This window comes from Oryx dammah, unplaced genomic scaffold (genome assembly GCF_014754425.2).
Source record: "Oryx dammah isolate SB20612 unplaced genomic scaffold, SCBI_Odam_1.1 HiC_scaffold_8, whole genome shotgun sequence".
Taxonomy (NCBI): domain Eukaryota; kingdom Metazoa; phylum Chordata; class Mammalia; order Artiodactyla; family Bovidae; genus Oryx; species Oryx dammah.
The window spans coordinates 23505888-23531717 of NW_024070192.1; the positions used below are offsets into that span (position 1 = coordinate 23505888).

General features: G+C 40.8%; 1 protein-coding gene and 1 long non-coding RNA gene across 2 annotated transcripts in view; one reads left to right on the forward strand and one right to left on the reverse strand.

Moving 5' to 3' along the window:
• The window catches only part of NPEPPS (aminopeptidase puromycin sensitive), a 115630-nt gene extending 102600 nt beyond the window's left edge, over positions 1-13030 (forward strand). Inside the window, exons 18-23 of the mRNA XM_040245547.1 lie at positions 3918-4060; positions 4666-4722; positions 7752-7859; positions 8340-8495; positions 8763-8810; positions 11711-13030. Coding sequence (XP_040101481.1) covers positions 3918-4060; positions 4666-4722; positions 7752-7859; positions 8340-8495; positions 8763-8810; positions 11711-11863 — 665 coding nt within the window. The 3' untranslated portion in view covers positions 11864-13030. The remainder of the gene's footprint in view (positions 1-3917; positions 4061-4665; positions 4723-7751; positions 7860-8339; positions 8496-8762; positions 8811-11710) is intronic.
• The window catches only part of LOC120867258, a 33772-nt gene continuing 18486 nt past the window's right edge, over positions 10545-25830 (reverse strand). Inside the window, exon 3 of the long non-coding RNA XR_005721830.1 lies at positions 10545-10687. This is a non-coding gene — a long non-coding RNA (uncharacterized LOC120867258). The remainder of the gene's footprint in view (positions 10688-25830) is intronic.

Consider the following 25830-nt stretch of genomic DNA (forward strand, 5'->3'; position numbering starts at 1 on the left):
AGTCAAGAAAAGCTAAAAGGGATTTTGGATTATTTTGTTATTACCATAAATACCAGACACCTATGTACAACCTGAAATGATGTTCAGAGACACAGAGGCCAGTTTTCTGAATTAAAGGAGTTATTTGCTTTCTACATGTGTTCTCTTTATCTCTGTAATCATGTGTTTATTCTTTTGCTGTCATGTAAATGTTAGGAATAGTGAGTACAGGCTTTAGATATATTTTCTACCATATGCTAATAACTGAAGGTTGTATTTTCCCCTGCCCTTCTTGTTCTGGGAGTCTTTTGCAATAAGAATAATAGTAAAAATTGTCTAGAGCTCTATATCTTTCTTTCACTGATTCAGCAAGCACTTATGCACCCAGTAAATACCAGGTACTATACTAGGAGCTGGTGGTATAACAGTGAATAAAAAGTTGCCCTGTGTGGCTTACATTCTAGGGGAAGGCACAGCAAACAATTCAATAGATAATATTTTAGGTGGCAGCAAGTATCATGAAGAAAAAGTTTAGGTAAGGTAGGTCAGGAGTAGGAGTAATAAGCCACTGTTTTATAGAATAGAGAGTGGACAGGATATTTAAGCATAAGCCGAGACCTGTAGAAGAGAACTATGAGGCTGTGTAGTGGGGAAATGGTCCAAACAGAAAACAGCAAGTACAAGAGACCTGAGATAGAGGCATGCTTAGGTGCTCAAGGAGTAACATGGAGGCTGGTAAAGTCAGGGCAGAGTAAGTGTGGGAGAGAGGAGGGCAGGAGCAGAGCAGCTCCAATAGGACCTTTGGGACTTTCACATTTAGTGGTATGAAAAACTCATTTGGAAGTCTGAAGCAGAGGAACATGACTTGATTTACTCAGCTGTGTGAAGAACAGGCTGTAGCGGGGGAGGCAAAAGAGGAAGCAGGGAGACAAGTTAGAAAGCTGTTTGAGTAATGCATCTGGGTGCTGCCTGCAACTAGCATTTGCAAGTAGTAAATTCTGGGTATGTTTTGAGGGTGGAACTAAAAATACTTGGTGGTGGGCTGACTGTGTGGTGGAGAAAGACGGGAGTCATGAAATTTTGGCCTGAAGAACTGAGTGAAGTTACCATATACAGAGACAGGGAAAACTTGTAGAAGCAGGTTTGGGTGCAAAAGGGAATCAGGAGTTTCATTTTGGACATGTTAAATTTGAGGTCCTTTTAGACATCCAAGTAGAGAGTACCATGCTTAGAGGTGCAGGCTGAGTAATACATTTAGTGCATAGATGGTATTTACAGCCATAAGATTGGATGAGATCACCTATGGCTTGAGTGTAGGTGGAGAAAAGAGGTGCAAGGACTGGGTCCTTGGGCAGTTCAGGATTCAAAGATTGGGTAGAAGAGGGGGAATCAGCAAAGGAGACTGACTGGCCAGTGATGTGTAGGAGAGTTAGGAGGAAGAGGAGTGTCCCAGAAGCCTTAAGCAATAGAGGGAGAAAAGCGATTAACTGTGCCAATATTGTACCAAGCCAGGCAGATGATGATGAACTGATGGTTACATTAACTGGGTTCTGTGACATGGTGGAAGTCCACCAGGACTTCCCTTCCTCAGATGGTAAAGCATCTGCCTACAGTGCGGGACACACAGGTTTGATCCCTGGGTTGGGAAGATCCTCTGGAGAATGAAATGGCAACCCACTCCAGTACTCTTGCCTGGAAAATCCCATGGACAGAGGAGTGTGGTAGGCTACAGTCCATGGGATCACAAAGAGTTACACACGACTGAGCAACTTCACATGGCATGGTGGTGAACAACACCAGAATGGAAGGAGAGGAAAAGGAGACAGCAGTTTTAGACAACTTTTTAAAGGAGTTTTGCTAAAAAGAAAATCAGATAAAAGGAACTAGGAGAGAGATGTGGGACCAAGGAGGCAATTTTTACGGTGGGAAATTTTATAATATGTCTTTGTTGATGAAAATGATACAGTAAAGAAAAATTCATGATGTGAAAGAGAGAGGTAGCTGCTGGAGTGATGGCTACATACTTGATAGGAGTTGGCTTTAGGTTGTAAACCAGCAGATCCATAAGAACAAGACAGGAAGTAGGTGGACACAGATGGAGGTACATTGATGGGTGCTGCACTTTTATTTCATGATGACAATACGTGAGACTTCAAGGGCTCAAAAACACCATTTTGAAATAAGGAGAAATGTCTTCAGTTTTCCAGTTTTATAGATGGAAGAATCAAATATAGCAGAATAATAAAGATACTGCATCAACACAGCAAATCAGCACCAGAATTATAAACTGGTTCTTTTAAAAGAACCTTAACTAGTCTCTAGTTGTGTTGTCTATTGATTTCTTGTGGTTTCCTTAAACCTTTTATGGAGTTACAGTTTAAATACAGCAGAACGCATAAGTTCAGTTCAGTGCCTGGACAAATGCATACCACGTTTCCGTCCCCACAGGAGGTTGCCCTGAGGCTACTTCCCAGTCGGTTCCTGCCACCCTCTACCCTTCCACCCACTTCAGGCAAACGCTATTCTGACTTCTTTCACCCTAGATTAATATAGTCTCTTCTAGAACTTTATATAAGTGGGATCATAATATATATATATATTCTGTTATCTGGCTTCTCTCAGTATAATGTTCTAGAGATACATATAGGTTGTTCATTTCTTTTTACTGCTGAGTGGCATTTCATTGTATGAATATATCACAATTTATTTGTCTGTTGTGCTGTTGGAATCTTATCAGTTTGTGTGCTAATATTAACTTTTTTGAGATATAATCAATATACCAAAAAATGCGCCCTTTTAAATACACAGTTCTGTCTTTTCTCACAGGGTTGTACAACTACCACCACCACCATCTTAATTCCAGAAAAATTTCTTTACACTCAAAAGAAGCTCCATACCTGTTGGCAGTTACTCTCTATTCCCTGGCAGCCCAGTCCCAGGCAACCACTAATCTGCCTAGTGCCTCACAGATGTGCCTTTTCTGACATTTCATATAAATGGAATCATACTCTGTGTGGCATTTTTTATTTGGCTTCTTTCACTTACTACAGTTATTTTCAAGGTTCACCTGTGTTACAGCATGTATCATCAGTACTTCCTTTTTATAGTCAAATAATATTTCATTGTATTGCATGAGTATACTGCATTTTCTTTGTTCGTTCACCAGTGTATATATGCTTGGATTGTTTCTACTTTTTGACTGTTAGGGATTCATTTCTCCAGAGTGGAACTGCTGGGTCATACTCTATGTTTATTAACCTTTTGAAGAATTACTGGACTTTTTTTCAAAGTGCCCACACCATTTTACATTCCTACCAGCAGTATATGAGGGTTCTAATTTTTCTCCATCCTGGCCAACACTTGTTACTGTCTTTTTTATTTTAGCCATCCTAATTGGTATGAAGTGGCATCTCATTGTGGTCTTGATTTGTATTTCCCTAATGGCTAATGGTATTGGTTTCATGTGCTTATCAGCTACCTGCATATCTTTGGAATAATCCATCAGATTTTGATTTTAAAAATCTAAGATTCCAATTTAATCTCCCTGGCGTACTAGTTCTGTATGTGGCCTTCCTCTAAATTTTGGGTCAAAACTGTATGATCTAAGTGTATTCCTTCCACACATAATTCTTATTGGTGTAATTACCTAGATGGAGAGAATATTTAATAAATATTTAAATAGATACAGTTGGCATTTAATAAATATTTAATAAATACAGTTGGCATAGACAGCGTATTTGCTTATCTTAGTGTGTTACATACTTCATTCTCATTATTTGATAAATTTAAATCAAGTGTTCTCTCAAGTACTAAGGTAATTGATTTTGTTTGTTCAAGATTGTAGGCATGGTCTAACACAATTATACAATATCCAGGTGGCATATTTGTAAAAAATAAGCTTTTTAAGTAGTTTTGTATCTCTTTTACTTCTCAATCAGGTCACCTAGATGCACTCCTGAGGGGCTTGGTCCTGGGCAAACTAGGAAAAGCAGGACATAAGGCAACATTAGAAGAAGCCCGTCGTCGGTTTAAGGACCACGTGGAAGGGAAACAGACTCTCTCTGCTGATCTGAGGAGTCCGGTAGGTTTTCTTAATAAAGTACTTTGATTTCTAGGTGTCTGCATCATTCTGTGTAGTGTGGAATGTATTTAATAAGAACCAAAAATGACTTAAAGAATCTGCTTGCAGTGCAGGAGACTTGGATTTGATCCCTAGGTTGGGAAGGTCCCCTGGAGAAGGGAATAGCAACCCACTCCAATATTCTTGCCTGGGAAATCCCATTGACAGAGGAGCCTGGCAGGCTACAGTCCTTGGGGTTGAAAAGAGTCAGACACGACTCTGATTAAACAACAACAAAAATGACCTGAGTATTGACTACAAATCATGCCTAATTCTTGTAATACACACCATCTAGGGAGTCTGTAGGCAACATCTCGTTTGTGTAGTCTCTCAGCCCACACTAGGGTACTAAAAGGTGATTATCAGTGCACAGTCTCCTGTGCTCTGCTGTTACTACGTGCCCTCTACCTTTCTGGTTGTTGAAGTGGGCTCTTAGATTGTTGCCATAATTTGAATGTAATATCCACACAATTTTTTTTACTTGCTTTCTGTCTTAACATTAGAATATTTGGAATAAGTTACATATAATCAGATGCCTTCTTTTTTGTTCCTGTATTCTCTTGTAGGTCTATCTGACTGTTTTGAAGCATGGTGATGGCACTACCTTAGACATTATGCTGAAGGTGAGTAAATTTGGAAAGGGCTCCTATTTTCTGCTTTTGAAGTTGAATTGACGCAGAGTATGACCTTGAATGGTTAAAAATAAAAAGTCCTAACAAAAGAAATACATGCTGATATGCATACTGTAGGCATGCATATATTTAGGAAGCTATAGGAGAAATATCTGGAGAAGGCAGTGGTGACGCACTTTAGTACTCTTGCCTGGAAAATCCCATGGACCAAGGATCCTGGTGGGCTGCAGTCCATGGGGTCGCTAAGAGTCAGACACGACTGAGCGACTTTACTTTCACTTTTTACTTTCATGCATTGGAGAAGGAAATGGCAACCCACTCCAGTGTTCTTGCCTGGAGAATCCCAGGGATAGGGGAGCCTGGTGGGCTGCCGTCTGTGGGGTCACACAGGGTCGGACATGACTGAAGCGACTACGCAGCAGCAGGAGAAATATCTGCTCATCTGTGCCACCAATACAAGTGCCAAGTCATCTCATTTCTTCACTTTCATAAATCACAAGTTTATGTATCTTAATCTTAATACTAAAATATTAAGTCAGATTTAAAAGTCCAGTTCCTAAAAGTTTTCCCATCAGTGCAAACTTACTCGGGGTTCTGCCCATTTTAAGTTTATTTCTGTGCCTAGGAAAGGAATAGATGATTAGGTGCCTCAAGGATTTGGTCTATGCTGGTGCCTCTTATGAATGGAAAGGAAATTAATTCACTTGCCTTCATAGCCTCTGTAGTTTCCCAGGGTGGTTGGCATATAGTTAACTCTGACTTAGAAAAAATATAGATAAAACCATGTCCTTATAATGGCAGTGATCTGTTTGAAAGTCCTACTGTAGAGCACGTGCTGTCTCCAGTCTGTATCCATGCAGTTATTAGTCTAACCTGGTTGCATTAGAGGTGGAGGGAGCTGATTCTACTTACCAAATAAAATGTGCAATACATGCCTAAATACCCAAGTCATCCATCAGACCCATTCATTAAAAGATCCACACTTAGGGATCTTAATCAGAATACTTTTCTGACTCCAAGTGCATCAGAACTACAAATCTAACTTCTGGTATTTTAGTTTTAAACAAATCGTATTTAAATGATTAGAATGTTTTAAAAATACACAAACTTTATTTAAGAAACTACATTGCAATTGTATTGCTTTAACTGCCTATGTTGTATAAGGGTTTCCTTTCTAATAACACAAAAAATTATACTTTGGGTTTACCTTTCAACTAAATGACATTAAGGTCTCTTCTCACTCTTAATATTCTCTGAACCTGTGCACTATAAACCATGCATTTCTTTGCATGTGAAATGAGATACTTGGTATATTTTGTCTATTCCATAAAGATATGGGAAAAATAAGGGTTCTGAAAATTTCATGACAGGTCGTTTGACATTTTCATGTCATGGCATACGTTTAAGAATTTATACCAGTGTGTTTATTTAATAAGAGTTTGCATCTGTTTAACACAAGGGAGCCCACAATGATTCAACTTACTATGCAAAGAGCTCTAATGAAGGCAGAATCAGGGTTCTTCAAGAAGCCAGTTAGGGGAGGTTGGGGAGGGACGGACTGGGAGTTTGGGGTTAGCAGGTGCAAACTATTACTGTGTATGTGTAACTGAATCACTTGCTGTACACTGAAAACTAACACAACACTGTACATCAACTATACCTATGTAAAATTAAAGGAAACAAAGCCAGTTGATGAGAGATGAGAAGGATTTTGTGTTAGTAATTTAAGAATAATGAAGCAGGCTGAAGAACTAATTCAGAGTATATTTGAAATGTAGTGTTATGGTGCCATCTAGTGGACTCCTGTAACAGGTCCTCTTGGGGGTGGGGTGGGGAATGCTTCCTAAATGCCAGAGTTCAGACCTTGAATATTAGAGCTGAAAAGGACCTTAGAAATCATCTGTCCACCCCGCTCATTTTACAGATGGGGAAACTGAGACCCGGAGAGGTTAAGGACTTAGTCAAGATCACACAGCTAGTTAGAGGCAAAACTGGGTCTAGAACCCAGGTCTTCTGACCTCCTATCTATTTTACTACACTGCTGCTCAAAAGAGTCCAAAGGAAAGGAAGAGGAGACTGGGAGCTGTGATGGGGTCTCCAGACACTGGTCAGTGTTAACTCTTCAGAGAGAAAAAAAAGGTCAAGAGGGTCTATAAATTAAGTTGTCTTAGAGAAGTATCTCATATACATTTGAAGTTCTAATTTTTTAAAAAACATAATAATGTTTTGTTTCTAATTATGAAAAGAGATTTTGGTATACTCACTATGGAAGATTTAGAGGCTAGAAAAGTATAAAGAAGAAAATAGAACTTACTTGTAATTTTAAAAAGATCACAAATATAGCATGTATAATATGATCTTATTCATGATTTGGTTAATGTAAACATAGTAATTTTTTCTTTATGCTTTTCTATTTTCTTAATGTTCTGCATTCATAATACTTTGCAGTTAAAAATGTGATGCTGCATAATCCTACTGATCACAGAGACCATTATTAATGTTAACATTTGATGTGTTTTCAGGGTTTTTTCTCCCCTTCTCGTTAAATTTTTTAAAATTTAGAACGATTTTGCTTTGTATCCCTTCTTTCAATTAATATATCAGTGGCATGTTTATGTCATCAAATATTCTTAAAATATTACTTTCAATAATGCTTCCTGTATTTTTTATTGATGAGTTGAATTGATTTCCAAGTGTATCAGTAATGATGATTATTTTGCCTATCTAACATAGAACATTAGTCAGACATCAATGAATAAAGAATTTGGTCATGACGGGCTCACCCCTTAGATCTTGAGGTTGAACTGCTCAGAACTGATGACAAGCTAGTCAAGTAGTGAGCACTTACACTTAATGATTTACTGTAGGGGCACAGGACAAAGTTAGTGCTCAAACCTCTTGAAAAATATTCTTTTGTTAATTTCATATCCTGCAATCTTAGCCAATGAGAATGTAAAGCAAAAGTTTCACCTTATTCAGGGAGAAATTAATTGTCTCTTTCTGTATTTTTTTCACTATAGCTTCACAAACAAGCAGATATGCAGGAAGAGAAAAACCGAATTGAAAGAGTCCTTGGGGCTACTCTTTCACCTGAATTGATTCAAAAAGTCCTCACGTTTGCACTTTCAGTAAGTTACAGTGAAAACTGCTTTTAGAGGGAATTATTACCAACTGATCTATAGCAAGTGTCCTTGATTCATTATTCTCTTGATCTGTCTTAATCCTAGACTAAAGGCTTCCTCTTTCTTGAAAAACTGGAGTAAGCTTTTGTTACTAACCACTATATTTCCCTCTAGTGGTAAGAATCAGAATAGTTGGGAGACGAAGTAAACTGTAAGGTTGACACATCCGTGTGCCTACTTCATGTCTCTTTCTTTCTTTACCCTAGAGCAGGTATCTGTTGAGCAGCCATCTGTTGTACCCATCTCAGTGCTTCATTCTCAATTTGGCTGATCTGTAGGTTAAACATTCTCCTCTTTGCTAGACGCTTCTGGTGCCAGTTATTCCTGAAACAAAAAGGGGATTACGTGGGTACCTCAACAGCATTTGCCCTTTCTGGCATCAGACAATATTCTGGATACGGTAGACTTGTAGTTTTCTTTTTTTAGGAAGAGGTACGTCCACAGGACACTGTGTCAGTAATTGGTGGAGTGGCTGGAGGCAGTAAGCATGGAAGGAAGGCTGCTTGGAAATTCATAAAGGACAACTGGGAAGAACTTTATAATCGATACCAGGGAGGATTCTTAATATCTAGACTAATAAAGGTAGGTGAAAATGTTTGAGTAGCTTGCTTATGGATATTACTGAGAGACAGTCATGATTTACTCAACCCATAGATTATTGTCTTTGCTTTTTAAAACTTTCCTTAAGTAGTTACTAGCTTTACTAAAGAGTTTCTCCATAACCCATCCTGTATCCTGTAGAGTAAACTGAAATTGGGAAAGAGTGGAATGATTTGTTTTTATGGTAAATGGAAGTTTGTTCCTAACCTCTTAGTTGTACTTACTATTTATAAACCATTGTTTTTTCAGCTATCAGTTGAGGGATTTGCAGTTGATAAAATGGCTGGAGAAGTTAAGGTAAGGAAAGTATAGTTTACTTTTCACTTTTCAATCCGGAAAATAAAAATGCTAATCAAATTATAATCATAGATTGTTGGGGTGACGTACTTTAGTAGTGTCTCCATGTTTTTCTTGGAGAAAGGTTAGGTTGTATCCTTAAGGCCTGAAGAATTTAGAGTTGGAATCATCTTTGAGGGGATTAAAGTGGTTTGAAAGAATGTGGAATTTAGAGTCAGTCAACCTGGATGTAAATCTGTGCTCTGCCCCTTGTTAGTTGCGTGATTTCAAGCAGGCTTTTTAACTTCTATGAGCCCGTCTCCTCTTCCATAAAATGAGGTGATAAGATTGTCTAGACTAAGTAATATAGGGGGCCTGGAACATAGTAGAGCTTTCATATTAGTTCTTTTTCCCTTCTGATACTTTTCATAGGTCTTTTATGTGCACAGAGAGACAAGATGACTATGTAGGGACTCTACTCCTAGCCCTTTTCAGTGTCACTTCCACCTTCATTCTTGAAAGCAAGAAGGTTTCAGGGGTGAACTTGGAAATTCTGAGAGCTATAATGTTTGGTTCACATTATGAGTTAATTTACTTAGTCACAGGTTAGTACATAACGGAGAGTCTAGATCAAGATTCAATATTATGTATTGTATTATGTAAATGATTACTTTATTGTAAATGTAATAAATATTCCTGAAGGAGAAATACATATAATTAGTTCAAGGGGAGGCCAGTGGCCAAGTTAAGGCTAGTAAAGTAGAGGCCTGACTGAAGAGGGCCTTGTAGGCCATATAAAAATGCTCCTAAGAATGGGAAGCCCTTGAAATGGCTTATAAACAAAGGGATGACTTAATCTGGTCTATATGATAAGAATTTCAATCTGGCTGCAGTACAGAGAATGCAGTTTGAAAAGGGGAGATATTGGGAAGCAAAAATGATAAAGTAGCTTGGAGGAGATGGAGTAATGAGAGATTCAGTTCAGTGCAGTTGCTCGGTCGTGTTCAACTCTTTGCGACCCCATGACTGCAGCTCGCCAGGCTTCCCTGTCCATCACCAACTCCTGGAGCTTGCTCAAACTCATGTCCATCACCAGTTCCCAAAGTTTACCCAAACTCATCTCCATTGAGTCGGTGATGCCATCCAACCATCTCATCCTCTGTCATCCCCTTCTCCTCCCGCCTTCAATCTTTCCGAGCATCAGGGTCTTTTCAAATGAATCAGTTCTTTGTATCAGGTGGTCAAAGTATTGGATTTTCAGCTTTACCATCGGTCCTTCCAATGAATATTCAGGACTGATTTCCTTTAGGATGGACTGGTTGGATGTCCTTGCAGTCCAAGGGACTCTCAAGAGTCTCCTCCGACACCACAGTTCAAAAGCATCGATTCTTTGGCGCTCAGCTTTCTTTATGGTCCAACTCTCACTTCCATACATGACCACTGGAAAAACCATAGCTTTGACTAGATGGACCTTTGTTGGCAAAGTAATGTCTCTGCTTTTTAATATGCTGTCTAGGTTGGTCATAACTTTTCTTCCAAGAAGCAAGCATCTTTTAATTTCATGGCTGCAGTCACCATCTGCAGTGATTTTGGAGCCCCCCCAAAATAAAATCTGTCACTGTTTCCATTGTTCCTCCATCTATTTGCCATGAAGTGATGGGACCGGATGCCATGATCTTAGTTTTCTGAATGTTGGGTTTTAAGCTAACTTTTTCACCCTCCTCTTTGACTTTCATCAAGAGGCTCTTCAGTTCTTTACTTTCTGCCATAAGGGTGGTATCATCTGCATATCTGAGGTTACTGATATTTCTCCCGGCAATCTTGATTCCAGGGCTTGTTTTGTTAATCTTTAATACAGCCAATATTTATTGAATGTTTTGTCTGTATTGTGAACATATCTGGGGGAGGAAGAAGGAAGTAGTCAGGGATGTTTTCCACGTTTCTCATACGTAAGCAGTGGTACTATTCGTTGAGGTAGAATGAGAGGAAGTCTTACTCAGGCTCTAAGAACTCAGCTGTGATAGGAGCCTTGGAGCAGGAGCCATTGTCATCCATGTCAATAAAGCGACTGATTTCTAAGAGGTTTAGACTTAATCTGATGAGTTAGCCATTCTCTCTTGTAGACCTGTGATGACTAGTTCAAAGCAAAGACCCCCCCCACCCCACCCCCAGTCCCCATCCTTTTGCTGGTTGATATTTTCTATGAAACCAGGTGTACTTCATTAGAAAATGGTTTATTCAGCCTTTAATCAGTAAGCACTGCAATAATTGCAATGAACTCTGAAGTAGTTTACTGTATGAAAATGTGTCTATAAAATTTTAAATTATTAGAATATGGCAGCAATTTAAGCTTCTTAGTTTTATTATCCCTTACACATTAATCTTTATTGGAAGTAGCCAAAATGTGTTGAATCCTTAACTACTCTATGCCAAGTATTATATTTTCTCATAGATGATAAAACAGAGCAGTTAATTTACTCAGTCACACTTTAGTACATGATGGAGCCTAGATCAAGTCCCAAGGCTGATTTCAAAGTCTAGACTTCAGGTAGGTTTTTTTAAACCCGTGAGCCAGTCACATCTGTAAATTGGGTGATAAGATTGTCATTTAGATGAAATAACATAATAGTTCTTTTTTACTGATAATAGTTCTTTTTTACTTTCTTTTGCTGCTTGGATAGTGAACCTTAAAGAATATAGGTTCTTCCTCTCTGATTAGGCTTTTTAGCATATAATACATTAGGGGAAGAATTCCTACAGGTCTAAGGTGCAGCTTGTTTTCTTTTAGCCTGGCAGTGGTAAATTTTCATGACTGAAGCTTATGAATCCTTCATAGACAGTGGGTATTTTTTCATGACCTGTGATATTAGCTTCTTATTGTTGCTAGTAATGATCCTACACTCTGGATTGTTTTATGCCAGGCTTTCTTCGAGAGTCACCCAGCTCCTTCAGCTGAGCGTACCATCCAGCAGTGTTGTGAAAATATCCTGCTGAATGCTGCTTGGCTAAAGCGTGATGCTGAGAGCATCCACCAGTACCTCCTTCAGCGAAAGGCCTCGCCGCCCACAGCATGAGCCTGGAGCACACCGCCACTGCGGTTCTACTGCTTTGTGCAGGGATAAGGCGGAGCGACTGAACAGCTGATTCACATGCCAAGAATTTGGAGTCTGCTTTCAAGCCAGTGGGGGTTGGACAATGAATGTAGTTAACTGGTTCCTGCTCACACTCCAGAATTAAATTCTATTGAAAAAGGAAAATCAGCAATTCAGCAAAAAAATAAAAATGTAAATATGATAGTAATAAAATAGAGCATAACGAAACTGTGAAACTTCCTGAAGCCTTGTCAGTGGTTAAAAGTATTTAACACTCTCCTGTTAATGACAGATGTTCTGTTTTTATAACCTACGAAAAGGAAACTAGAGGCTTCTGTAAAGAGGATTTTTGTGAAGTGGGTTCTACAAGCAGCCTACAAGCCAAGTGTCCATTGCTGGGAATGGTTAAACATTAAAGGCTGATAGCTGGTATAATATAGAGTCTGTGCATAATCTCAAGTGGGGTTTTTTGTTTTTGTTTATTTGGCATGGGGACTGATCAGGAAGATATATTTTCCTGCATAACTCAATCTGAACCAAGGATTGTAGTTTTCCTCCTTGCCTTCCCTTCTGTGTGACCCCTTGGCAAGAAAAAAAAAAAAAGTTAAAAAAAAAAAAACCTATCCTGGTCTGGGTTTTTTCCTTCCCTTAGTTCCATCCCAACCCACCACCCCGGTGTCCTTCTTAGAGATAAATAATAAGGAAACATCTTTTATAGCCACATTAAATAAGAGAAACTGATATACATTATTTTTTCTTTCTTTTTTAAGATGACTTTTAAGAATCCTGAAATGCATATAGGTGAGACAATAGAAATGAAAAGTTTTCAGCCAGGCCTTTCTGAAGGAGTTATTCTGCTGAAAACGGTCTGACAGGTCAACTGTTGGCCCTCTTTCTGACAGTATCAGCACTGGCTTCTCCTGGTTCAGTTCGGGCCTGTAAGAAGTCAGTGGTTGCTGATGCAGGGCCCATGTATTCGTGGTAACTGGTTTAAAAAAAAACAAAGACTGTAAGCCTGTGTGTGCCACTCTGCTTCCACAGTGTATCCTACTAACAAGCCTCACCAACCTAATCCAGTGAGTTTTAACTCTAAACCTCATTCCTTTCCTCTTTCCCTACTTTTTTTCTTTTCTTTTTCTTTAAAAAAAAAATATTTTTGTGTGTTATTAACAGGAATTCATATTTGGTGTGGCTTAACTGTATTTCAGAAGGTCATCAGATTGTGAGACTGCTTCCTTGAAACATTTTTGTGCTATTGTTTTAAAAAAATAATAATTAAAAAACAGTTGGCGTTAATAAAAATGTCAATGTGAAACTGATGTCCTGACGTCCTTTATTCTCTTCGGTACGCAACTAAAACCTTTTCTGTCATCCAGTAGGATTATAAGAAGTTTTCCTACCATAGGGGTTTTTTGAGTCTAAGAAAATCCAGTTGCTGAATTTCTAATGAATAGTACCTAGCCAGAAATACCCTAAGATTCCTCCTAAATTACTTCTGGATTAACTCAGAAACCTCTTATAGCTCCTTAGAGTCAGCATTCAGGAGTTAACCTTAGCCTGCCAGTTCCTATGTCCTGAGGCTTCCTTTTATCTAGGCATGTGCTTACGGTACCAGCAAAGTAAAGACACCAAACAGACTGAGAGAAATTGTTTTAATGAAAGAACTCACAATCAAATGCTGGAAAGAAGTTGTCTCAGTTTTAGCACACATGCAAGTTGTGTGTATGTAACAGTTCAGTGGTTTGAGTCATGCTGGGGAGGAGATGGTGCTGGCTGCATTCCTCTGCAGAACTGCTGCTCATCCTGTTCTGTGTCCCAGGTCTTGACCCCCGTGGACTGCATCAACAGGTTCCGTTGCCCTTTGACTTTAGGTTGTGTTGATCCAATTAGTAACACCCTCAGAAGATCAAAAGGCTGAGGAATGGATATTTAGAAGCCTGGGTATTTATTTCCCTGGCTTCTAAGTCACCAGGTCACATAGGTTGTCTGTGTTTCTCTACCAAAGACTGTGACTCCTAACAAGCAGCCCTCTTTAGCTTCCAGCTCCTTCTCTCTGCCCCTTTAGATCTAGGGATAGAAAGGACCACTCATTTACTAGCTCCTGAACTCTGCCCATGTCTTTTCTGTGAACAGTCCCTTTATTAAACCTTCTTCAAATTACACAGTTTTAGTGTATTCTCTGTTTTCCACTAATACCTTGATTGATTTGGGCACCATAGTCTTGATGCTTTGGGTCTCTAAAGGTCTTGATCCAGCCTTTTCCATGTCAGGTATTTTGTTTTATGTGGCTGCGCCGTGAGGCTTGTGGAATCTTAGTTTCTCGACCAGGGATTGAACCGATGCCCTCGGCAACAAAAGCATGGAGTCCTAACCACTGGACTGCAAAGGAATTCCCTGTCAGATGTTTTAGTTCATTGTTTGTCTTCCAAATAGCTCCCTATCCTAGGTAATATACTCATTTTACAAATGAGAAAGCAGGCTCAGAAAAATTAGGTAGGTAAACAGCAAATAACTCTCAGTCCTAGTGGTCAGTCAAGCTTGCCAGTCTGCACGAACCTGTGTTCTTCCAGCTGATTGTTAGGTTTCCACAATTAGAAGATCATGCAGTCACAATGGATACAAGCAATAGCTTTAAAAATACTTAGTGATTCTCCTTTTCCCTAATTTTTGTGAAAGTTCCTCAGTCGTGTCTGACTCTGCGACCCCATGGACTGTATCCTCAGTCATGTCTGACTCTTTGTGACCCCATGGACTACAGTCCGTGGAATTCTCAAGGCCAAAATACTGGAGTGCGTAGCCTTTCCCTTCTCCAGAGGATCTTCCCAACCCAGGGATTGAACCCAGGTCTCCCGCATTGCACACGGATTCTTTACCAGCTGAGCCACAAGGGAAGCCCAAGAATACAGGAGTGGGTAGCCTATTCTTTCTCCAGCATATCTTCCTGATCCAGGACTCAAACCGGGGTCTCCTGCATTGCAGACGGATTCTTTACCAACGGAGATTATCAGGGAAACCCCTTTTCTGTAATATCCCTTGGTTAAAATTTTTAGAAATGAGAAAGTTGGGAAGAAAGACGTGTTAGTTTCTTATAGAAAATGTTATTTTATATTCATGGGAAGCAGTAGAGGCTTTTGGGACAGTGGGCAGCGGTGGATGAATTCTTATCTGCCATTTTCTAAGAATGAGTTTCAGGAAGTAAGGAACCCCTTTATAAAGAATGTATCTCTGTAGTGTACAATTTGGGGAGTATGAGGGGGTTTATAGCTTTAAATCAAGTCTTTCAACTCATCGAAATGAGTCCTGGACTTGGAGCCACATTTGTAGGTTTAGTGATTTTTTTCTCAGCAAGAAAATAAAAAGCTTTTGGTAATATAATATTGACTCTATACTTACAGTATCATATTTGACTGAAAAATAAATCTGCTGTTACTAAATACTAGTTTTAGGATCTCGGTGGTGTTTTTAATAAGACCGTCTTCTGTGGGCTTATACCAGGTGGCTCAGTAGTAAAGAATCCACCTGCCGATGCAAGAGACTCGGGTTTGATTCAGGAAGTTCCCCTGGAGAAGGGATAGGCCACCTACTCCAGTATTCTTGCCGGGGAAATCCCATGGACATAAGAGCCTGGTGGGCTACAGTCGTTGGAGTAGGGTAGCAAAGAGTGCATGACTTAGCGTGCATCTTTTCTGGTAATGCAAAATACCCACCCCAAACTGACCTGCCTTCTTAGAACAATCCTAGCACAAGTGAAGTGGTCAAGGTGTTTGGTTTCAAATGCAAGAGTGAGATAGGGGACCCTGACATTAATGAAACATGTGGGCCAAATAACTTACTTTCCCTAGGAAACCAAGTCAGAGGATGATTGGTTCTTCTAACGGTTTGATGGTTAACTTTGTGATAAACGGTAGTGTCAGGAAGGAAAGCTGATTGGGCTGTTACTGCCACTTGTGGATAACTCTTGTTGTTCAGTCGCTAAGTCGTGTCCGACTCTGACCCCATTGACCGCGGCACGCCAGGGTTCCCTGTCCTTTGCCATCTCTGGAGTTTGCTCGAACTCATGTCGTTGAGTCAGTGATGCCATCCAACCATCTCATTCTCTGTCACCTCTTCATCCTGCCCTCAGTCTTTCCCAGCATCAGGGTCTTTTCCAATGACTTGGCTCTTCACATCAGGTGGCCAACGAGAACTCTGCTTCTCTGATTTTGTTGCTGATATCTGGGAACTGTAGCTTTCACTCCTGAGTTCCTGGTCCAATGTTGGTGTGGAATTAGCAACAGAGAAGGAACATAGCTTACTATCTATCATAGCTTGTGCTTTCTCAGGAAGCTGCCGCCAACTGACAGTAGATACGCTATACACCAATTAAAATGAAAACCAAGAAGGGAAAAACAGTCTTGCCATAGTTTGGCTGGTCATACCAATATGGTCCTCTGTGATATCCACCTCCTCTCACCTCCCAACAACCTTAACCTTTATCATAAATTTGACAAATTGTACAAGTATACATTACACTGCAGTCTTAACCCACTCATTAAGGTGTTGATTACCTTGTATTATGTATACTAACTGGGCTTCCCTGGTGGCTCAGACGGTAAAGCGTCTGCCTGCAATGCAGGAGACCCGGGTTCGATTCCTGGGTCAGGAAGATCCCCTGGAGAAGGAAATGGCAATCCACTCCAGCACTCTTGCCTGGAAAATCCCATGGACAGAGGAGCCTGATAGGCTACAGTCCATGGGGTTGCAAAGAGTCGGACACGACTGAGCGACTTCACTTTCACCTTTCAACCTTAGGGATATACTCTTCTTCATGCTTATTAGACTTTTAAAGACATCAAGAAGAAAACAGTACACTGGATGGCTGATGATTTAATAGGAGAAATCTCAAGACAACATAGGATACAAGATAGTGGAGGAGAGGTGGAGAGAAACAGTTTATAAGAAAAAATACAAAACATTAAAAATACTTGAATGAGGATGGGTGAGATGATTACTGCTTTTCTAATAGGTCAGTGGCCTCTTCTATCAATGGAGCATTTAAAGTCAGGAGAATATGAAGGGTGTAGAAGGATGAAGTTAATGCTGTGGCCTTAACAAGTGTAAAGAAGCGCCTCCTCTCATGTCATCCTCAAAACAAACAGACTCTCTCTCCACTGGATAGACAGCATGTCTTATAAAAGATCTCTTGGCTACCAAAGCTGGTCTTTCCCTGCCTCTGCTGACACTTTGCTCCCTATAAATGGAAAATTCTAGACCTGTGTGTCCAAATACAGTAGCCACCAGCCATATGCAGCTATTTAAGTTTAAAGTAAGTTCCACATTCAAGTGCTCAGTAGCCACCCATGGCTGCTTCTGCTAAGTCGCTTCAGTCGTGGCTGCCATATTGGGCATTACAGATAGAGATCATATCCATTGCCGAAGAAAGTTCTATTTGAGCACCCTGATCTACACCTAGTATGTGGTGTATGTTTTGTGTATGGTAGAGAATAATTAGATAAGTCTATGCAGAATGATCTGTTTGTCTCCAAGGCAAACCATTCAATATCACAGTTATCCAAGTCTATGCCCCAACCAGTAACGCTGAAGAAGCTGAAGTTGAACAGTTTTATGAAGACCTACAAGACCTTTTAGAACTAACACCCAAAAAAGATGTCCTTTTCATTATAAGGGACTGGAATGCAAAAGTAGGAAGTCAAGAAACACCTGGAGTAACAGGCAAATTTGGCCTTGGAATGCAGAATGAAGCAGGGCAAAGACTAATAGAGTTTTGCCAATAAAATGCACTGGTCATAGCAAACAGCCTCTTCCAACAACACAGAGAAGACTCTACACGTGGACATCACCAGATGGTCAACACTGCAATCAGACTGATTATATTCTTTGCAGCCAAAGATGGAGAAGCTCTATACAGTCAACAAAAACAAGACCAGGAGCTGACTGTGGCTCAGATCATGAACTCCTTATTACCAAATTCAGACTTAAATTGAAGAAAGTAGGGAAAACCACTAGACCATTCAGGTATGACCTAAATCAAATCCCTTGTGATTTTACAGTGGAAGGGAGAAATAGATTTAAGGGCCTAGATCTGATAGATAGAGTGCCTGATGAACTATGGAATGAGGTTCATGACATTGTACAGGAGACAGGGATCAAGACCATCAAGACCAGGGAAAAGAAATGCAAAAAGGCAAAATGGCTGTCTGCAGAGGCCTTACAAATAGCTGTGAAAAGAAGAGAGGCGAAAAGCAAAGGAGAAAAGGAAAGATATAAGCATCTGAATGCAGAGTTCCAGAGAATAGCAAGAAGAGATAAGAAAGCCTTCTTCAGTGATCAATGCAAAGAAATAGAGGAACAGAAGGGGAAAGACTAGAGATCTCTTCAAGAAAATTAGAGATACCAAGGGAACATTTCATGCAAAGATGGGCTAGATAAAGGACAGAAATGGTCTGGACCTAAGAGAAGCAGAAGATATTAAGAAGAGGTGGCAAAAATACACAGAAGAACGGTAGAAAAAAGATCTTCATGACCCAGATAATCACGATGGTGTGATCACTCACCTAGAGCCAGACATCCTGGAATGTGAAGTCAAGTGGGCCTTGGAAAGCATCACTACGAACAAAGCTAGTGGAGGTGATGGAATTCCAGTTGAGCTGTTTCAAATCCTGAATGATGATGCTGTGAAAGTGCTGCACTCAATATGCCAGCAAATTTGGAAAACTCAGCAGTGGCCATAGGATTGGAGGTGGTCAGTTTTCATTCCAATCCCAAAGAAAGGCAATGCCAAAGAATGCTCAAACTACTGCACAATTGCACTCATCTCACATGCTAGTAAAGTAATGCTCAAAATTCTCCAAGCCAGGCTTCAGCAGTCTGTGAACTGTGAACTTCCTGATGTTCAAGCTGGTTTTAGAAAAGGCAGAGGAACCAGAGATCCAATTGCCAACATCTGCTGGATCATGGAAAAAGCAAGAGAGTTTCAGAAAAACATCTATTTCTGCTTTATTGACTATGCCAAAGCCTTTGACTGTGTGGATCACAACAAACTGAAAAATTCTGAAAGAGATGGGAATACCAGACCACCTGACCTGCCTCTTGAGAAACCTGTATGCAGGTCAGGAAGCAACAGTTAGAACTGGACATGGAACAACAGACTGGTTCCAAATAGGAAAAGGAGTACGTCAAGGCTGTATATTGTCACCCTGCTTATTTAACTTATATGCAGAGTACATCGTGAGAAACGCTGGACTGGAAGAAACACAAGCTGGAATCAAGATTGCCGGGAGAAATAGCAATAACCTCAGATACGCAGATGACACCACCCTTATAGCAGAAAGTGAAGAGGAACTAAAAAGCCTCTTGATGAAAGTGAAAGAGAGTGAAAAAGTTGGCTTAAAGCTCAACATTCAGAAAACGAAGATCATGGCACCTGGTCCATCACTTCATGGGAAATAGATGGGGAGACAGTGGAAACAGTGTCAGACTTTATTTTTCTGGGCTCCAAAATCACTGCAGATGGTGACTGCAGCCATGAAATTAAAAGACGCTTACTCCTTGGAAGAAAAGTTATGACCAACCTAGATAGTATATTCAAAAGCAGAGACATTATGTTGCCAACTAAGGTCCATCTAGTCAAGGCTATGGTTTTTCCTGTGGTCATGTATGGATGTGAGAGTTGGACTGTGAAGTAGGCTGAGTGCTGAAGAATTGATGCTTTTGAACTGTGGTGTTGGAGAAGACTCTTGAGAGTCCCTTGGACTGCAAGGAGATCCAACCAGTCCGTTCTGAAGGAGATCAGCCCTGGGATTTCTTTGGAAGGAATGATGCTAAAGCTGAAACTCCAATATTTTGGCCACCTCATGCGAAGAGCTGACTCATTGGAAAAGACTCTGATGCTGGGAGGGATTGGGGGCAGGAGGAGAAGGGGACAACAGGATGAGATGGCTGGATGGCATCACGGACTCGATCGACGTTGAGTCTGAGTGAACTTCGGGAGCTGGTGATGGACAGGGAGGCCTGGCGTGCTGCGATTCACGGGGTTGCAGAGTCGGACATGACTGAGCGACTGAACTGAACTGCCTGATGCTCTGCTTGGGCCTCCCAGGTGGTGCTAGTGGTAAAGAACCTGCCTGTCATTTCAAAAGAGATAAGAGATGTGGGTTTGATCCATGGGTGGGGATGATCCCCTGGAGGAGGGCATGGCATCCTGCTCCAGTATTCTTGCCTAGAGAATCCAATGGACAGAGTAGCCTGATGGGCTACAATGGGGTCACAAAGAATTGGACATGACTGAAGTGACTTTGCATACATGCATGCTTTTACCAACCTCATTGTAACAATTTGCTATTCATCTAACAATGTATCCCCTTAAAATTTTAATTCTGTTCACAAATGTAATACATATCCATTTTCCAAATTTTGAAAGGAAAAAAAGAAACCCCAGAGAATGACTATCCTTTCTTATAAATCCACCTCCTGAAGAAAATCATGCTTGCCAGATAAGTTTGGGCATATTCTTCCAGCTATGTTTTTATACACTAGGCATCTAATTATTTTTAGTACGAAGATAGGCTGTGCCCTCTTTGCCTGTTCCCCTTTGCAACCAGTGCCACAAACTTTCAGTCTTTGCCTTATGCATCTAAGTGTGCCAGGCTTACACCTGCAACCCCTGATGTCAAGCTCTAAGTCATGGAGCTCACCACCAAAGATGACTGGAGAACAAAGAAACAAATGGTAAATGCACTCCTTGAGAATATCTTCCTTGTTTAGATTCTTTGGTTCACGAATGTTTTCGTCAGCCTGACTGCCTGACGCTAAGTGCCAGTTCTGTGGACTGTACATATTTGAAGAATGTGGCTTTAAGCTCTTGGGTTCAGTTAGTTTAAGTGGTTCATGTAATGAATTCACTCAATGTTCTTTCCTCACTGGCAATGTGAACTGCACTATATTTGGAACTAACATTTGCAACCTTATACACCACTGCCTGGCTATCTAGCCACAAATTTTGATTACCATGACCTGGACTGAGGAAGGTATATGGTGACGGATTTTATGAAGACAGTGCTAAGGAGAGAGATAGCTGGCTTGAAAACCCACAGGGAGGTCAGCTTGCTGCAGCTGTGGAAATAAGGCCATGAGTTCCTCCTACTGGCCCCTGCTTACCTGCTTGATGCCTGCCTGCCAGCTTGGGCCACTGTGTTACTTCCACTGTTGTGCTTGTACCACTAATTTGGTAACTGTACCTCACTGCTTCCAACATGGAAAACGAATGTGCCACACAACTCCAAATGACCCACCTGTGTGCATCAAACCAAGGCAAGACCTGGGACAGGAGTAGTCTGAGTAGCTTTCAATGTCGCTGTCATCTGTGATCCACCCTTGACTATCTCAAAAAGGTGCTGGGCAAAGGTGGTCACTGGTACAGGAGCGTCACAGCGACAACCGAAGAGGTGAGAACAGCACCAGTCTCTTCCAGTTGTTAACAAAGAATACGGTGGCACTGTGCTCTAACCCCGCCACCTGCTATTGATGCGGGAGGTGTGCCTTTTGGTCACCACGGACCTTGATTATTGGAATATCAGAAGCAGCACCACAGCATTTGACTAGAAGACAAGGTTCTGATGCATTAGTTCCACGGCCATGGAATCTAGACAGCAGACTCGTTACAAAAGCTTTCAGAGTAAAAGTATATTATACAAGGCACCAAGCAGGAACAAGGACCACCGAATGAATAATTTATACTTTTATTTTTAGCTGCACAGGTCTTCGTTGCTATGCAGGCTTTCTCTAGTTGCAGCAAGCAGGGTCTTCTCTAATTGCGTGCATGGGCTTCTTGCTGCAGTAGCTTCTCTTGTTGTGGAGCACAGGCTCTAGGCAAGTGGGCTTCAGCAGCTGTGGCAGGTGTACTCAGTAGTTGGGGCTCATGTGCTATAGAGCATGAGCTTAGTAGCTGTGCACACGGGGCTTAGCTGCCCCACAGCACGTGGGATCTTGGATCAGGGATTGAACCCATGTCTCTTGCATTGGCAGGTGGATTCTTCACCACGGAGCCACCGAGCAAGTCCTGAATGAGTAATCTGCAGTGTGATGAGTCTTTGGAATGGGAAGTGCTGGGTGGTACAAGGGGTGTTACTGGCAAGTTCCACATAGCCTCAATGTTTAGGAAAGACTCCCGTGAAGAAATGTTGTTAAACTGGGACTCAAAAGATGCTAGCTAGGCAAAGAGGACAGGGAAGAGTGTTCTAGATGGGAGAAACAGCACATGCAATGCCAGGCCTATGGCTGGAGAGAACCTGACCTATTGAAAGAACCAAAAGAAACCCAGAATAGCTAGAACAAAGAGAGTTCCTGGGAAGGTGGTGAAACAGGCTCTGGAGAGGGAGGGAAGGCCTAGGCTGGGGTGGGACTTAGGCCACACTGAAGATTCTAAACTTTAGCTAAAGGACAATGGGAAACCATCAGTTTCCTTATCGAAAAGTGAGAAGTAATAATCTCAGAGTTACCAGGAAACAAGATGAGAAAAATGCAAGTGAAAGGTCTTTGTAAGTTAAAAAGCATGATAGGAATGTTACTAACATTGCAATATCATTAGTAGTAATAATAATAAGCAGGGCTGCTTTCTCAAGTAATAGAAGTAATAGTACAATCTTCTAAGTGGGAACATGAGGCAGTCATTTCCACCCCACCTCCCCAGCCACGCTGTGCAACTTGCAGGATCTTAGCTCCTGGATCAGGGACCAAACTTGTGCCCCTCCACAGTGCAATTACAGAGTCTTGACCACTGGATAGCCAGGGAAGTCCCTGAAATAGTCTGTAGAGTATAAAACTCTGACTTATTCAAGGGAACTGACAGAAAGGTCAGAAGTTTATTTTAGTTGAAACTTGCAGTGTAAGGTTCATGAAACCCAGGCGTTAGCTCAGCTCTTTGGAGCAGGATCACACCATTTATGGACATGTGTTTCTCAACTCCACACTGACTCCCCAACACCACTTGCAGAAAAGATCAGTATTCTGCCTCCTTCTCAAACCCACCAGAGCAGAATGGCTGACACATTCTTTCCTCTTCATTTCTTCCAGCCAGAGCTGGGGTTCAGCATCTCCTTCCTAGGTCAGCTTTTGTGGAAGCTGTCACTATTCCAGAAACATTACACTCTTCTGAGCTCTTCGTGGCAAGCTAATTATCCCAGTTAGCACCTGCATTGCATTTTAGGAAAAATTTGACACCTTTCCAATTCTATGACGTTTTACAATGGTTCTGTGAAGTAGGCACAACTGAGTATCACAGAAACGGTGCAAAACTGGGAGCTCTCCTCTCCTCTCCTCTCGGACCAGCACAGATATGCCACCAGAACTTAATGGTTCATTTTAGGCCACTTCCTCTCTGCCTGCAGCACATTAAGTTCTATCCAATGATAGAAGGGCAGAGTTTCTGCAAGTGTAGCATTTGATCTGGTCAACCAAACCAGACCTAATTCTTCCCCAGAGGTCAATATCATCAATGCTCCACACTACCACACACCAGAAGTTGCAAACTTGCATTTTTGTCTTTAACATTCAGAATGTCTTTAAAACTTTTTGAAAATTTTAACGCCAGTTTTTAAAAGTCAAATTGCACATCAAAGTTCAGATTTCTAGCTTTTCCCTTTTTAAAAATTTTTATTGGAATATAGTTGATTTACAGTGTTAAGTTTCAGTTGTGTCCAGCTTTTCTTGAAAAAATCAGATCTGACATCAGTCTTTGGAGATGAGCAGAGTCTTCTGACCAACACACTCTACCTCTGTCCCTACTCTGACCAGATCTTTTACGAAGGTCCCATCACAGTTCCAGAATATGAGTTTGTATACCTACCCCCATTCCCACCAGGCCTCATGAATATGGAATTCCTCCCGTGTGACCCTTCCATATACATAGGGCTTATTCTGTTTGGATGCAACTTTGAGAATGTTTTGGAGATCTTTGTGTAGATGAGAAAAAAAACGCCTTGGCCACTCCAGTCTACCCCTGGTGGGTCTTAATTATTTGCAGCTACTTCCCAAGGGTAAAGATAAAAAACTTGATCCCACCAGACTTCTGTTAGGCCACTCCTGTCTGTTGTCTCCTCTGTTCCTTCACTCTGGCCCTTTTTTCATTCATTTAAAATTCAGAACCTTTTTTAAAAATATATATATACTTAAGAAGGTGCCAAGACAATGGCCTCAAATCACTTTTAAAATTTTATTTGTTCATTCATTCATGTATTTGACGGGGCTAGGTCTTCACTATGCATGTGGGCGTTCTCTAGTTGCAGTGTGTGGGCACTGCAGGGGCTTCTCTTGTTGCAGAGCATGGACTCTAGAGCTTGGGCTCAGTAGTAGTGGCCCACAGGCTTCATTACTCCAAAGCATGTGGGATCTTCCTGGACCAGAGATAGAACCCGTGTCCCCTGCACTGGCAGGTGGATTAACCACTGGACCACCAGGGAAGTCCTCAAATCATTTTTGTAATGAGATGGAGAATTTTAAAAATGTCTTACTGGAATCCCACTTCCAGTATATATCCAAAAGAACTAAAAGGAAGATCTCAAAGAGATATATATACACCCATGCTCATAGCAGCATTACTTACAATAGCTAAGAGATGGAAGCACCCAAGTATCCACTGATGGATGAATGGATAAATAAAATGTGCTCCATACAACATAATATTGTTTGGCCTCAAGGGAGGAAATTGTTGAACCTCGAAGAAATATGCTAAGTGAGATGAGCCAATCACAAAGAGACATACACTGTGTGCCTCCCTTACAGAAGGTATCTAGAATGCTCAAATTCATAGAGACACAAAGTAGAATGGTGGTTGCCAGGGGCAGGGATGGGTGAGGGGAAAGTAGAGAGTTGTTCAGTGGATATAGAGTTTCAAATTTGCAAGATGAGTAAGTTCTAGAGAGCCATAACCCACAACCATGTGACTATATTTAACACTACTGAACTATACACTTAAAAATGGTTGATGGTAAATCTTTTAAACCATGTTTTTTGTAAATGTTTTTTAAATGCATCATTAGAGATCTGAGTTCTGCTAGGGGTTCCAACACTGACTTCTGTGAACTTCGGGAAGGCACTCTCTGGAACTCAGGTCCTCTTCCAAAAAATGAGGAGGGAGAAGAGAGGATAATAAAAACACCAGCCTCAGTGTGGGGCAGACAGACGCGACAGCGCAGGGTGAACAACTGAATGCTCTGCAAATAGTAGATGTCCGCGTCAACTCAAACCGCGGTGACTTAATCGTAGGTTTTTTAAAAAAAACCCAAGGTCTGTATTAAGTGCCAGAACCTTACAGAGGAAAGAACAACAGCCTGCCCTCAAACTACTCACAGTCTAATGGAAACAATTAGAACAGAACTAGGAAACAATTTACCAAGTGTCACAGGTCAGTCTAACATATAACAGATTCAAATATACACAACTTAATTCCCTATTAATGGGATGAAGGCTGGACATACACAATGACTGGTTGTTTGGGTAAATCAACAGTCTCAAATTAGAGCACAAGTTTAAATCTAGATAATCTTTTCCAGGTGTTTAGTGTAAAAAGGAAAAAAAAAAATGTGTGTGCATGTATACTTTCGACCATAGACTTTTGCTTAGATGCATTTTAACTGATATTTTAATTCTTTAATTAGTTTATTAATGTACTGATTTATTAACTGCATTTAATCAACTTGATTCCCATTTAAACAAAAGAAGCCCCAGACAGCTGGAACAAAGAGCACTCCTGCTGGCTGGACCACAGTCTACAAGGAAGAAAGCCTGAAGTGTGCGGGTTGATGGAGACCAGCCTCCATACTCTGTTGACACAATTATGTCTCCATAAATATTATCCACAGCCAAGCCAGTCTATTGTGATTAAGCTTTGGTTTTCAGTTCTTAAAAATATTTTTTTCCTGGAGTTATTAATTTAGAAAAAAAATTAGGGGGTG